At 38.7% G+C, this 12,935-nt stretch overlaps 1 protein-coding gene across 3 annotated transcripts; it reads right to left on the bottom strand.

Moving 5' to 3' along the window:
* Positions 1–430: 430 nt before the first annotated feature.
* On the bottom strand, positions 431–9,828 carry MTFR2 (mitochondrial fission regulator 2). Of its 3 annotated transcripts, none has more exons than XM_056486538.1 (9): positions 9,672–9,828; positions 8,979–9,110; positions 8,523–8,627; positions 8,164–8,288; positions 5,954–6,168; positions 4,627–4,927; positions 2,744–2,930; positions 1,181–1,246; positions 431–705 (listed from the first exon to the last, which is right to left on the bottom strand). In XM_056486538.1, the coding sequence occupies exons 1-9, from the start codon at positions 9,735–9,737 to the stop codon at positions 685–687; spliced, it is 1,218 nt and encodes a 405-aa protein (XP_056342513.1). In that variant the 5' UTR covers positions 9,738–9,828; the 3' UTR covers positions 431–684. The 3 variants fall into 3 exon arrangements, with proteins under 3 accessions (XP_056342513.1, XP_056342512.1, XP_056342511.1); XM_056486537.1 differs by having other exon boundaries at positions 1,112–1,246; positions 9,672–9,793; XM_056486536.1 differs by having other exon boundaries at positions 431–1,246.
* Between the last annotated feature and the right edge of the window lie 3,107 nt (positions 9,829–12,935).

Here is a 12,935-nt window from a genome sequence, read left to right as displayed (position 1 = left end):
TAAAATCACTTAAGTTCCAGTTTTAGTCAAAAGGTAATTTTTAAAACCAAAGTGCAAGCATGGTGTTCGCACACAATTACAACTGTACAAATAAGATTCTGAAGTAAGGGGAGATACAGCTGCCAGTCTGCTCTGTGTAAATGGGCAAGGAAATAGAAGACACACAGGATAGAAGGGACACATTCAACAGTCTGGCAGGATTTGGGTTTTATACATCAGGATTGTTAGACAAAAGATTAGGTGAAAGCAGCTCCTGTAAGCAGTGGACCATAATAAATTTGTAAATAAGTGGCTTCTTTAAGTACTCTGGTAGGAAAAAATGCAATCTGTTCTTTAGTTTAACAAAATGCAATTTAATAACTTGTCTAATATGATCAATTCTTAATATACAAAAAAGTCTGCAACACAAAAGGCCACTACCACACATATCTACAATATAAAGAGAATTTTATTTTATAAGCTCTTGTGAACAAAACAGTTCAGATGCACATGCCGAGATAGGAATTAATATTTACTTACATATGAAATTTAGACTGCGTGCAAGCAGATCTTTCTGCAAAGTCTTTTTTATCTCAGAACAGGCATTGAATAGATGACCTGCAGTTTACTTACAGTACAAAGTTCCACAAACATGAAAGTTCATCTCCTGACCCAAAATAAATTAGAAAACTGTTCGCACATGGATTAAGGAGTTGCATCGGCAAACTGTAAAGAAAACCAAGGGAACTATGCTACTCTCATGAAAAAGTATTACCATTATATACAGTAGTTTTAACACACTACCAAACATTTACACTTCTTTGTTTTTTATACTGGAGTGCAAACAGCATATACCTTGGCCATCACAGCAATAAATCTTTGTTTTCCCCCCACACACACTACTTTCTTTAATTTCCCAGGTCCCAAAGACACTGCTCCATAGCAATGGAAGCCTTCTCTCAATTCTGTGCTTCTTGTAAAAGCATCACATTCACAAGTATGGCTACTGAGAAATCAAAGAGAAGGAAGAGGTACTTTTACAAACCCTGCAACACCCAAACCTCAACAGCATAGGAAAGGTATGTTCTAGAACACGTTACAGCACCTTACAGCAGTGTCAAAGTGGACCCACCACTTATACATGCTGAACTTCCCTTGGAAGTCTCCACTAAATATGAGCTCTCGCTTTCCATGCTGGTACCTGCTTAACTCCATCAGTTCTTGTAAGGCTGGGTTTCACATTTGGCTTCAGACTGCAGCGTCCAACCTGAGGAGCAGAGACAAAGTTAAACCTATATCCAAGAAACTGAATTAGAAGATGTTTACAAGAAAAACATTTTGGAAGAGTTGCTGCACTTCTCTCAACATGGAAAGAATAAAATACTCAGTCTGTCCAATTGGTTTAAGCACATTTATTCTTCAAAACACACAACACTTAACAGTTAGAGGCTTGGTTATAAACTCATAAGATTATTCTGCTTTAACCACAAAAATTCTATCTTTTATTTATCTACTCCTGAATATGCCGGCCTTAAGCAGTCTCTCTTTCAGGACTTTATAATCTAGCTGTCAGATCCTGAAACAAAAGCTATTCCATATGCAAGCTGTTCCAGGAGCTATTTTTCATTTTTGTATATAGAATCAGATATGTCAGCTAAGCAGTGCAATAGTCTGCAGCATCCAAAATACCACCATGCTTATTTTTAAGAAATTTTAATTTTCCTTTTGGGGGAAAAAAGAAGACTGCACCAGAACTGTAGACACACTGCAGTCTGTAAAATATATGCTACATTCAGATTGGAAAATCCTTGTGGCAGCTTAAATTAAAAAAAATCCAATCAAATCATTATAGCTAGAAAGAAGAATACACATCCATTAGTTTTCCTCAAGTTTTCAGCCACACAGCTAGCTACACGTAAGGGCAGCTTCCAAAGAATATCTGGATTTCCAATTTATCTTCTGCATTACTATTTCCCTCCATTAGGGTAATAAATGCCACAGCCTGAATCTTATCTCACTCTTACAATAGAGAGATAGAATTGGTAAGCAGAGAGACACAGTTTAAATTAGTGTCACCTATTGCTATCCATCTCATCTGAGCAGTTCTGACGTTTGTGGAAATACCAACCAACAGCACTGTTGGTCTGTATAAACTGCAGTAGCTGGCACAGGCTATGCAGAAACCAATGCTCAGAATCAAATCACCTTAGTCCAATGGCTCTGTCTGCCATTTCTTTGTTCCTAGGAAAAACTGTATTCTTCGTGGGCTTTACAACAGAACCACAACTCATTTTGGATAATGATTCAAACTGTGTGCAACTTACACTCAAAGGAAAATATTACAGAGTACGTATTTATTTTCATTTCTGAACAATTAGGGTATATTTGGCAGACCTTCCTATACTTTCCTAACATCCTTATTTGAAAAGTTAGCCAGTAACTATTTAAACACACAGTTTCCATGCATGGATACCTGCCAGGTACCATCAAGCTAAGGTTGATAGTTCTATCAACTATGAGCTGAATTTTTAAAATCAGTCTTTTAAGTTTTTTTTTCTTTGCACATCCAGAAGCATTTACCAGTCTAAATCCACCCAAATTAATTTGAGATTTTCTGCTTTGATTATACTTTAAAGGAAGTTACTACCTGGGCTGACAGTGAAAAAGATTGTAGAGAAGTTCTAGGCTTGCAAAAACTCTGCAACTATCCATGAAAACAGCAGCCAGTTCAAGAACACAAACACATTCTTATATTAAGACATACCATTGGCACATCAGGACTAGAAAATGGAGAGCTATCAAAAGAATTATTTTCTTTGTCCAGAGAATCATCTTCATCATCATTTTTATGTGCAAATTTCTGCTTTAGAGCGTGAGTTAGTAGAGCAACTGGATCCCAATCTGAAATTTGTGTCTTTTTGGGTCTAGAAACAGGAGTGCCTCCAGGAGACCTATGAACAACAACAATAAATTATTGTCTCCTAACCCGGATCCTGACTAATCTAAAATCTAGAGACACAATTTCTGTAAACACTCTATCCTATGAATCCTTGATTACACAAGTAATGCCACTGTAACTTTAAATCAATTCAACAAATACAACAAATACAACTGATACACCAGATAACTTATCAGCCACATTCTTAGGCTGAAAAGACAACTTGATACTGTTCCATGAAGAAAACTGGCAGAAAACCAACATAAAGTGTTGAAGTATTGCAAAGAACAAGTTAAAAAAAAAAAAAAAAAAAAAAAGACTGCAGTTTTTATATCAAGTCATTTATAAGTTATAATAAAGTATATTAATAGGAATGTCCCACTAAGGTATTTCATAATTATTGTGAACACAATGTAATTTAAATTTTATTCATTTTAAGTTCATTTAAATTCAGAAATCAGCAAAACAGCACCTAGACCCCAAAACTTTTCATAACTGTGGAAGGTACTGACAATAAATCATAAGACTTTCTAACCATTGAGATATCTTGGGGTGGGGTGGAAAAAATCTAGAGGTGTTCAGAGTTCTGATAGTAAAGTGCTGTCTCCAGGCTGATGATTTGTACCTAATAATGCACACTAACAACATCAAGTTCTAAGTTACACTAAATGTTGCTTTACACAAAAATTGAGAGGATTGAGTTCACAGTCTCTATAAATTATAAACAAGGCCTCAGAGCACTTGAACAATGTGTAAGATGGTGTTTGGGTGGTAGAAACTGGGCTCTTCAAGGTCTGAATTTCTGAGAATAGAGGACTTTCCTTTGCACTAAACACAATAAACAACTGTCTGAAAGATTGCAATAATTTTGATCATTGCTACTCTCCCTAAAAATAGAAATTATTCATTATTCAGTTAAATTCTACTTCAGAATACATGCAGATGCATAAATCCAGAAAGCATCTCAGATGTACAAGCTACCACATCTTGTTAATTATGCACCTGCTCCAGATGTTAAAATTGCCAACTGGAACATCCCATCTTCTTCACTCACCATACATGGAATTATAGAGAAAAAAATGCTCTAGATTTGCATGTAAATTATTTGCCCAAGTTTTGTGCTAGTCATTTTCAGGGATAAAGCTCACAGCTAAGAAAATGTTTTTAACAAGTCGACTGCACTTACAATCAAAACAGCTGACTACCAAAAATATTTACAATCCAACTGCGTTTTATATTTATATTGAAATATAAATCTATGAAACATTTTCAATAAATTATATAGCACATGTTTTTGTTAATATTTCAAAGTTTGAACCAGGATATTTTGAGTGTGCTAACAGTAGTTTTCTAAAGTTTGCCTGAGGATTTGGCCTTGCACAGTGAATCCAGAAGGGTTATTTTTCCAGATCAGTTTCCTCTGCCTGTGCATGCAGTCTTGTAAATGACCCCTCATTTCCCCACACCAACCTGAGATTTGCACACTGAAGCTGCAGAGTAGTTTAAAATGCTGCGATAGTCAGCATGTTTTCAATGCATCTAAAAGCACGTCACAAGTATCTTACATTCCAAACTGTGAACTCAGAAGCTGCCAACTTCAGTTTGCCAGCAGTAGCTGCTCTTTAAATGACTGCTCTCTGGTGCTACTGAAGTGGTGTTGATGCTTAGGTAGCCTTGGCTTGCTGAGATGCACATCCAAACCAACCTACCTCTCAACAGCTCGCAACTGAACTTTGTTTAGGTCTTTCAAAACATCCATCATACTGGGAATGTTCTTTGTCCTCTGGTGATCAGTACTGTCAGCCGCACTCAAAACACTGTTTCTTGAAGCTCGTCGTTGTTTGATAAGTGCCAGTGCAGAATTACTAGCATCAACACCAGATGGTGCACCAGAAGGAAGTGGAGGAGGCGATGGAATTACAAAGCGATTGTGAGAGACGGACAATGGTGTAGAAGTCATGGCTGGCAATGGGTAAAATCCATCTGGAGTGCTGAGTGTTTTAAAGGCTTCTGCATACAGTTAGAGAAGAAAAACAACAACATATCTTAACATCTAGGATTAATCAGTTTTAAGTCAAGATAAGACTACCCTCTGAAAGCGCTTTCTTGGACACCTTGAACATTCCAACACAGAAGAACTAAACTTAAAACAAAGAACATTACTTCAAACCCACAAATTCACAATACATGAAGTAATGAATCTGAAGTGTCTAGTGCTGCTGTGATTTTCTCTTCTTGTGCCTTCAATCTAGGCACTAGATAAATCAGCAAAGCAGACTACACATGGTAATCAATGGTCTAGAGGTTACAATAACCTATATGAAGCAAAAGATACCAAAACATGTAAAACAGATTACAATACTGAATGCAATGGAAAAGAGACAGAGAAGACCCAACAGAACAGCTGAATCACAGAAGTGCCTCGCAATGCCACACAAAAGTAACTACCTCACACCAGTCCAAGTATTTCAGCAACCACAGTGGGGCTGGTCTGCAAGTAAGACAACTGAGACTCAAAACTTATCAGGGAAAAAAAAAAAGAAGTCATAAGAAAGAAGTGCATTTTGGAGACCAGCTACCTAGGACACATCTGTTTGCAACATTTGTTTTTGTTATAGCCCCAACCTGACTTAATGAAAATACTTTTTCTACCCATTATTTTGATAATTTGTTAGAAACAGTGCAAAACCCTGAAGGGATAATTAAAAGTCTGTAACTTTTTTAAACAGTTATTAGTAGACTATAGATAGTGATGTTACTAGGCTCCTTCACCAGCATGGAAATGAGAATAAAGAGTACTTAGGATCAATTGCATTTGAACTTGGCAAACAGACCACAAAATAGAAAAGTGAAAGTGCACCAAACAGCAAAAGAAAAAATATTACACTAAGTAAATTTAGTTGGTGTACATTCTGTAAATTTACTAGGTGTATCTTAAGTTAGAAAAGTTAAACATGTTCTCTACCAATATCAGACATGGTAAGCTCTAAAGCAAAACAAGAAACACTGGTTTGCTTCAAAGCAAGAAGGGCTTACGTGAGGGAATGTTTCCCAAGGTCTGTGCAGAAACAATTGCAGCAATCTGAGCACGAAGAAAGGTCAGCTCATCTTCAAGTGCAGAAATTTTCTGGAGTGCTGATTGATCAACATTGTCTTTCTGTGCAATGTGTTTTGGAATACTATGTATTGAATCCAGACATGGATGCAGGTCAGGAAAAGCTGCACTTTTCTCTTTTCTCCTCAATTCAGTCCTACAAAGCAAAAAAAGACAGTTTCAAAAGGCTCAGCCAACAATGGAAACCTCAATACTACTTGGGCTGTGCAAGCAAGTTACCTTCATTCAGCAAGACCTAACTTTTCCAACTATTTAAGGAGACTACACTTTTAACTACTCCTAACTTCTAAAATGCTTCAAGTCTCCTTTTGCTCAAGTACAATGCAGATCCTTGCAAAGTCATCATAAGAATTAGTCAGACAATTCACTCAGGGATAATTAAACATCATAAAGTCATACAATAAGATTACCATTATTCAATAATTATTAGACTGAGACTGTAAGGTGTCTCTCCTTTCTTGCCACACGAATATGAAAGGCAGGAAAGTCAAAGAACAATGATCTCTTAATTAGTCTTCAGAAATTTTAGTCATTTATCAAACTCTAACATGAACACTGCAAGCAGCAAAGTAGTTACAATCTTTCAGAAAATGTACTTGAGAATAATAAAGTTTGATACAGACTTACAGAACAATAATCTCACCACCTGTAAGCTACTACAACCAAAGACATCATTAGAAAATTGTGCTGTAAGTCTCAGATTTTAATTGCAAAAATTGTTTCAAGTCTGTGCCAGCAGAAATAAACTTATATTTTAAGCATAAAATTAAACTACCAAAAATTCATTACAAAACATGGAAAGAAACTAAATTTACCTGATTAATTTTAAATGTACTAAGCTTTTACTGAAAAAAAAGCCCAGAACTTTTCCTGTATTTTAAATATCCTTTTACTTCAAATCAGACCTGAAACACTGCTTTCTGATTTGCCAAAACCCCCTTGCTATAAACACTGCTTCAGAATGGAAAGATATCAAATTAGAATAGTTGTTCTTGAAAAACATCCCACAGAGCCAGAAGAGGAGAAAGAGCAAAGAATAGAAACAACAAAAGAATAAATTGTCATAGTTCTGTGAATCTGGCCAGCTAAAGAAAAGCATGAGAAGAACAAAACAGGCCAAGATTTTTTTGTTCTTTCAACAATGTTCTTTTTTTCCTGCTATTTTACAGCTGTTACAAACAAACTTTAATTATTTAACAAGAATGCCTCAGGAAACATAAGATAAAACACACTGTATCCAACTTCTCCAAGGAAAAGTGTGTCATTTCAATTAATCAATTTTTTCTATTTTTATTACTGGCAAGCAGCACAAAGATCACAGACAAACAAATGCCAACATGAAGCAGAATTACACTGTCCTATACAGGTGCAGTACAAGACAATACAAGTGTGCACATTTTAATTCTTCTGGCTCTAACTCATCCTCTGATTTTTAACAGATCTTTAGAGGAACAGCAAGACAACTTTCTATTTCTTCTCCAGTGAGGGGAAAAAAAAAAAAAACAACGAAGCTTGTATGCTATTTGTGTCTGCAAATTCTTGGACAATTTGTCATTGCACAGTACTTTAAATATTCTGTAATTTGTAAGAATATTTTCCTTTAGCTCTCTATAAAAGCTAGGAACATGTATATATACTTTTAAAATTTTTAAATAATTATGTTTGTTTTTTTCATCAAAGCAACCATCAAGGCTTACCCATCACACTGTAAAAATCAAAGCCAAAAGGAGACATTTAAATATTTTTTTCTTGTTTCCCCATTTATAAAGTTTATCAAAGAGGATGCAAACTAAAAGGCTAAAGATAGGAATAATCTTACAGAATACTGCAACAACCAGCTCCCTCCCTAAATATTGTGTGAGTGAGTATCATTTAAAGTACCAGTAATGCACCTGACATACTAGTATACCAGTATGAAGAAGAAAGAGAAGCCTCGATTTCAAAAAAGAATGCTTCACACAGTTATAATCTTCACGTAAGAAGGAAGTCATCCATTCCCCCCATCCCCCCCAAAACTCAAAAGGTTTCCAGAAAAGGTTAGGAATAAAGGAAAACAAACTTAATCACAAAATCACACATTGTAGAGAAGGCAAAAGTTATTTCTATTATTTCTTTTTACACTTTTACTTACCTAAGTCTAGTACACGCTTGTCCTTCATCATTTGCCACCCAGAGGACATCAGCAAGTGATGGAGCCACAAAAGCTGGAGCTGCACTTTGTTCATCACAAACCAATGGACTTAGGTCTTGAACAAACTAAAAACGAACAATGCCAAAAAAAAAAGGTACAAAGGGAAACTGTATTCAGCACATACTAAAGATTTTGCCTCAGCAAAAGGGAATTTTTAAACAGTGCTATAATGAAGTTGAAAACAATGAGAATAAGGGATGTACTACACAAGCTAAAAAGAACAGGAAAGTTATCATCAAATTAAGAAACAAAAAAAAATACAGACAAGTGAAGTATACATGTGACAATAAATTGCTTACTTGAAAATAAGGTCTGGGGCAGGGCTCCAAGGACAGAATTGTCCCAAGTCTACGGACAATACTTCGAGTAGATCCATATTCCTTTTTTTGGCAAAGAGATGTGACCTAAAAAATCAGAAAACCTTTGAACATGAGAAGCAAAATAAAAGACCTCAGTTCTTGAATCTCACTCTAATCAAAGTTACTTAATTATTCCATGTTACAGGTAATTAAATAGAATGCAGTTTGATTAACCTAACTTTTCAATGCTCTTCTCAAGCTGAAAGTCCACCATACCTACACTGGTATGACAGACAGTGTCTAAAAACACTGCCAAAATACAGAATATTTTAAAGAGGCACAAAGGCCAACATCTTCAGATAAAACAGTGCAAAAGTGCCCATTTAATTACTACATACACCTGTGTAAGTCTTGGGAAAGAACAATTAGCAAAGAAGTGAAACAAATTTAACATACCTTGGCCTGATACTTCCTTATGACAGCATATAACTGCTGGAAATACCTTCCTGATGAGACTGCTGAAGGAAGGCACGTTCCGAGGGTACGACTGATACTGCTGCCAAACACTTGAGTTTCAAAAAACACCGCCTGTCAAACAAATCACCAGCTTCGAACAAGGGAACCAGCAAGCAAACAGGGCAGCTCAGCCAACTCAGCACTCCTGCAGAGGCTCGGTAGCTTCCCATAGACAGCGCCAGGATTGCCTCAGAAGCACTGCCGCAGCAGTGCCTCGCTGACAGCCCCGCCGAGGAGCTGCCCACCACCTCACGCTCCAACACCAGCCCCTGGCGCAGCACCAGGGCCTCTCCCAGCGTCCCGGTCCGCCAACACGCGGGGTTAACTGCTGCTTGGATGGAAGGGGGACGTAGCCTTGTACTGCAGACAGCAAAGCACGAGCAGCCAACACCACGGACTTTCTTACGCTCAGCTCAGCGCACAAGGAGCCACCCGAGCGGCTGTGTCAGGGCAGTGACCCCACGTGCGGGCACGTTCCGACAAACCGGCAGCGGGCAAGGAGGGCGCTGAAGCCGCCCCACCGCCCGCGGTTCCCACCTTCCCTCCCCTCTCTTCTCGCCGAGCCAAGCGCTGCAGGCGAGACGCTCCGCCCGAGCGGCTCCTGGGGCGGAGGCAGCCGCCGCGGGGTCTCACCTGGTGGCGCGGCCAGCCGAGGCAGCGCAGCACCCGCCGGAGGAGCTGCAGCAGCAGCAGCGCCATGGCGGGCACGGACCCCAGCCCGCAGCAGCGCCCGGAGCGAGGCCGCCCGCGGCTGGGGGCGGCACCGCGGCAGCCCCGCCAATAGGAAGCCGGCAGTGCCGCGGCACAGCCAATGAGCGGCGGGGCGGGCCCGTCGCGGGGGGTGTCGGGAGGGAGCGGTTTGAACGCCGCGCTGCCCGGCCTGCCCCTGTTCCCTGGGAGCGCTCCCGGAATGCGGGCGGCGCGGGGGCCACCGCGGCCAGCTCGTACGCCTGACTGACCAAGGGCTTGGACTCACAAGAAAACGTGGCTTCTGCTCTGCGAAGGCAGAGCACAGTACACACCAACACAGGAAATGAACCAGGGCCTGTTAACTCACTGAACTAATGGCAAGGAGCTAAACTTGGTTTAGGTCTTCGATGTAGCGAACGCAGTTAACTACTGCGTTCACACACCTAGAAAAAATGCACAAAGTATTCTCAACACAACAACTGCCCGGTAACACCTGACTACACTGACTTCAAAACCTGGCCTCGAAATTCTGCACTTGTTCTTTACCTTGCACTACTTTCATCTTTATAAGGAAGATTTCTACTGTTTTCGCCTGAAATTTGAAAGCTTCAAGAATGTTAGCAGTGCTAACAGTGCTTCTACGAGAAGAAATAAATCTTTCCTCCAGCTATGCTGTCGGAAGATAACCTTCCCCCGTGTGTGCACCTCCCTCGATGTTCCTACAGTCAGTACTGGAGTTCCTACAGCAGCATTGCCGGTTACTGTTATCCATGCCCTGTCAAGTGGATTAATTATCTAAGACCAAACACAAAGGAGGAACAGTACTACTGTTACTACACACTGTAGTAACAGTATACAGCTGGTTCAGGGGACTAGGAAGGTTTAAACTTGAGGAGAGGAAGGGTAGATTTTAATGGATGTTTTGAAAAACTGTGCTACAATACCTGACTTAAAAAAGGAAAGAAAAAGTACTTCTCACCTACTCTCCGAACACCTTTCTAAAGAAGGGGAAGTACCAACAGAATGGGAACAACACACAGCTCTACTGGAAAGCCAGGAAGAGAGGTAGGGTCTCTCAAGCAACAGCAAAACCAAGGCAATTTAGTTTCACTGCAGCACCAGTAACTAGCTGTACTGAACGAGATGCAGTTGGGAACTCGCACAGAAACACTTCAAGTCAGCAGGCACAGCTCTCAACAGTATAGAAGGGATCTGCAGAATCTTCTGAACAAAAGCATCTTGTGACAGGCCAGCTTTCCAAAACAAAAAGTGACATAAGGCTCTGGAGCTGAGCCAAAGCTCAAGGACAGTTCTCCTTTTAAAACACTAGCAAAACAAATGCAGGAAAGCTTTACTCTGATGTAGCTACCCACTGTTACAGTAATGCTAATTGGTCCTGGGAGGGAAGAGGATGTGAGATTCCAAAATTCCAAACCAAGAAACTAAATGGACACTGTACTAACAGTACAGCTACTGGATTCCAGGATGGTTGGTGGCCTTTTCTTTTGGCCTAGTAAAAAGTATGCCTGGTTTTATCTGAACTGCAGGGATAACTTCAAACTTTGTGAATCTACTTCATCTTTCCACAGTGTCCTTAAAAAGTGCTTCACTGCTGAGGGGCAGTCAGAATGAATAACTGAATTCAAAAGGTAGTTAAACATTTTATACCAGTATAATGTCTATACATCTTTCCCCTGTACCACCAATCATGGTCTGTACCTTTTAACAAGAGAAATGCAAAATGCACTGAAATTCCATTAATGGGTCATGAAACTACCTTAGTAGAATCAAGTGAAAACTTCAAAAAATGCTTTTTTTTAGCAGAGTGAAAATTCACTGTTCATGTTGAAAGACTAGGAAGTGCTGAAGCACTAGACTTGGATTAAAAAAGTGATCTCCACTCACTTTGTTTCTTACAGATCTCTCGTAGAGAGACAGATTGCAACTTGCATCTTTGACTACATTATCCCTTAATTTGAATTAATTTATTTAAAGAAATGTTAGTGGCTATCATCATGTGTTCTGCAATCAAATTACATTTCTGATACACTACAATGAAATTAGGGATTACAAAAAATGGATTTTTATGATCTAACCTCCAGACAGGTTTGCAGGATCAAATGTCACTACCAAAGCAATCTCTACCAGATCTCCTTGGACATTCAGCTGAAGTACAAAATTTAAATCTGCCTCATCTTGCAGGAATTGTACTGCTTTATGACTTGCAGACCCTAACAATCCACTTTCAACTTGACATAAATGATACAAATTACCTGTTCTAAGACAGCTCAAGCATATCTTGATCCTGTTCAGTTTCAGACAGATGTTCAATTGTACTTCATTAGGACAGACTTTGGTCCTAATGTCAGTTTTGCTTTGTTCCCTTTTTTTGCTTATTCTACTTTAATATACACAAAGTCTGAGTTTTGCTGAGAAGTCATACTGAAAGAATATTCAGTTCATAATTTCAAACAGCTATTAAAAGATGCACTTTACATGTGCAGTGTACAAAAGCAAATCTTGCAACAACAGTTCAGTTGGCCTAAATGTTTTAAAACATAAAGAAGGAATAACTCTTTATTAACTAATACTGCGAGGCAAGTATTATTCCCATTTCCCTTTCTACACAGCTGCTGGTGAACTAGTACAACTTAAAATATAGTTTTTTCAGCTGCAGTGTGGATTATTTTGTTTTCCTGCCTTCTAGGGTTTAATATGGATAGGGGACAAGTTAGGACTACTCCCTAACAGTAAAGCAAATAAGAGGGCATACATTATTTAGGTATTTAATACAAACACCTCTATCAAAGGTTTTCCTTTTTTCCTACTTTTAAAGATTATGCCATTCAGAGGAGTGAGTAAGAACAACTACACTTTTAACTCCACGTAACATTTAGTTTATCTACAGCATTTTGACAAAAAGAAACAAAGTTATTTTCTTGTATTAGAATGTCCGTGTTCTCATAATTCAAGTATGTTACTGTCATCCTTAACATTCTAGAGGTTAAGTGTGTACCTACCACTAAAACTAAGCTTGCAGGTTTGTTATTTTTGTTAAAACAAACAAAACAAAAAGCAACCAAACAAAAAAAACAACAAAAAACCTTCAACATCTGCACTTTGGCTACAAAAGTTCTTGCAGCACAATTATTAGAAATCAGTGTTGAAGAATGAAAGATTATTTTTTCACACTTCTGGTATATATGC

The sequence above is a fragment of the Oenanthe melanoleuca genome, chromosome 3 (assembly GCF_029582105.1).
Source record: "Oenanthe melanoleuca isolate GR-GAL-2019-014 chromosome 3, OMel1.0, whole genome shotgun sequence".
In the NCBI taxonomy this organism is placed as follows: Eukaryota; Metazoa; Chordata; class Aves; order Passeriformes; family Muscicapidae; genus Oenanthe; species Oenanthe melanoleuca.
Note: the sequence above shows the minus strand (reverse complement) of the source record. Positions and strands in the feature narration are given on the sequence as shown.

What these genes read in the sequence shown, in the direction of transcription:
- MTFR2 (XM_056486536.1), bottom strand. Translation starts at nt 9,737, where the DNA reads ATGGCGCTGCTGCTGCTGCAGCTCCTCCGGCGGGTGCTGCGCTGCCTC. An exon ending in CAAGCGTGTACTAGACTTAG is followed by an intron (nt 6,169 to 8,163) that starts GTAAGTAAAAGT and finishes TTTGCTTTGTAG; the next exon opens with GACTGAATTGAGGAGAAAAG. An exon ending in CTAGTCCTGATGTGCCAATG is followed by an intron (nt 1,247 to 2,743) that starts GTATGTCTTAAT and finishes TCTGCTCCTCAG; the next exon opens with GTTGGACGCTGCAGTCTGAA.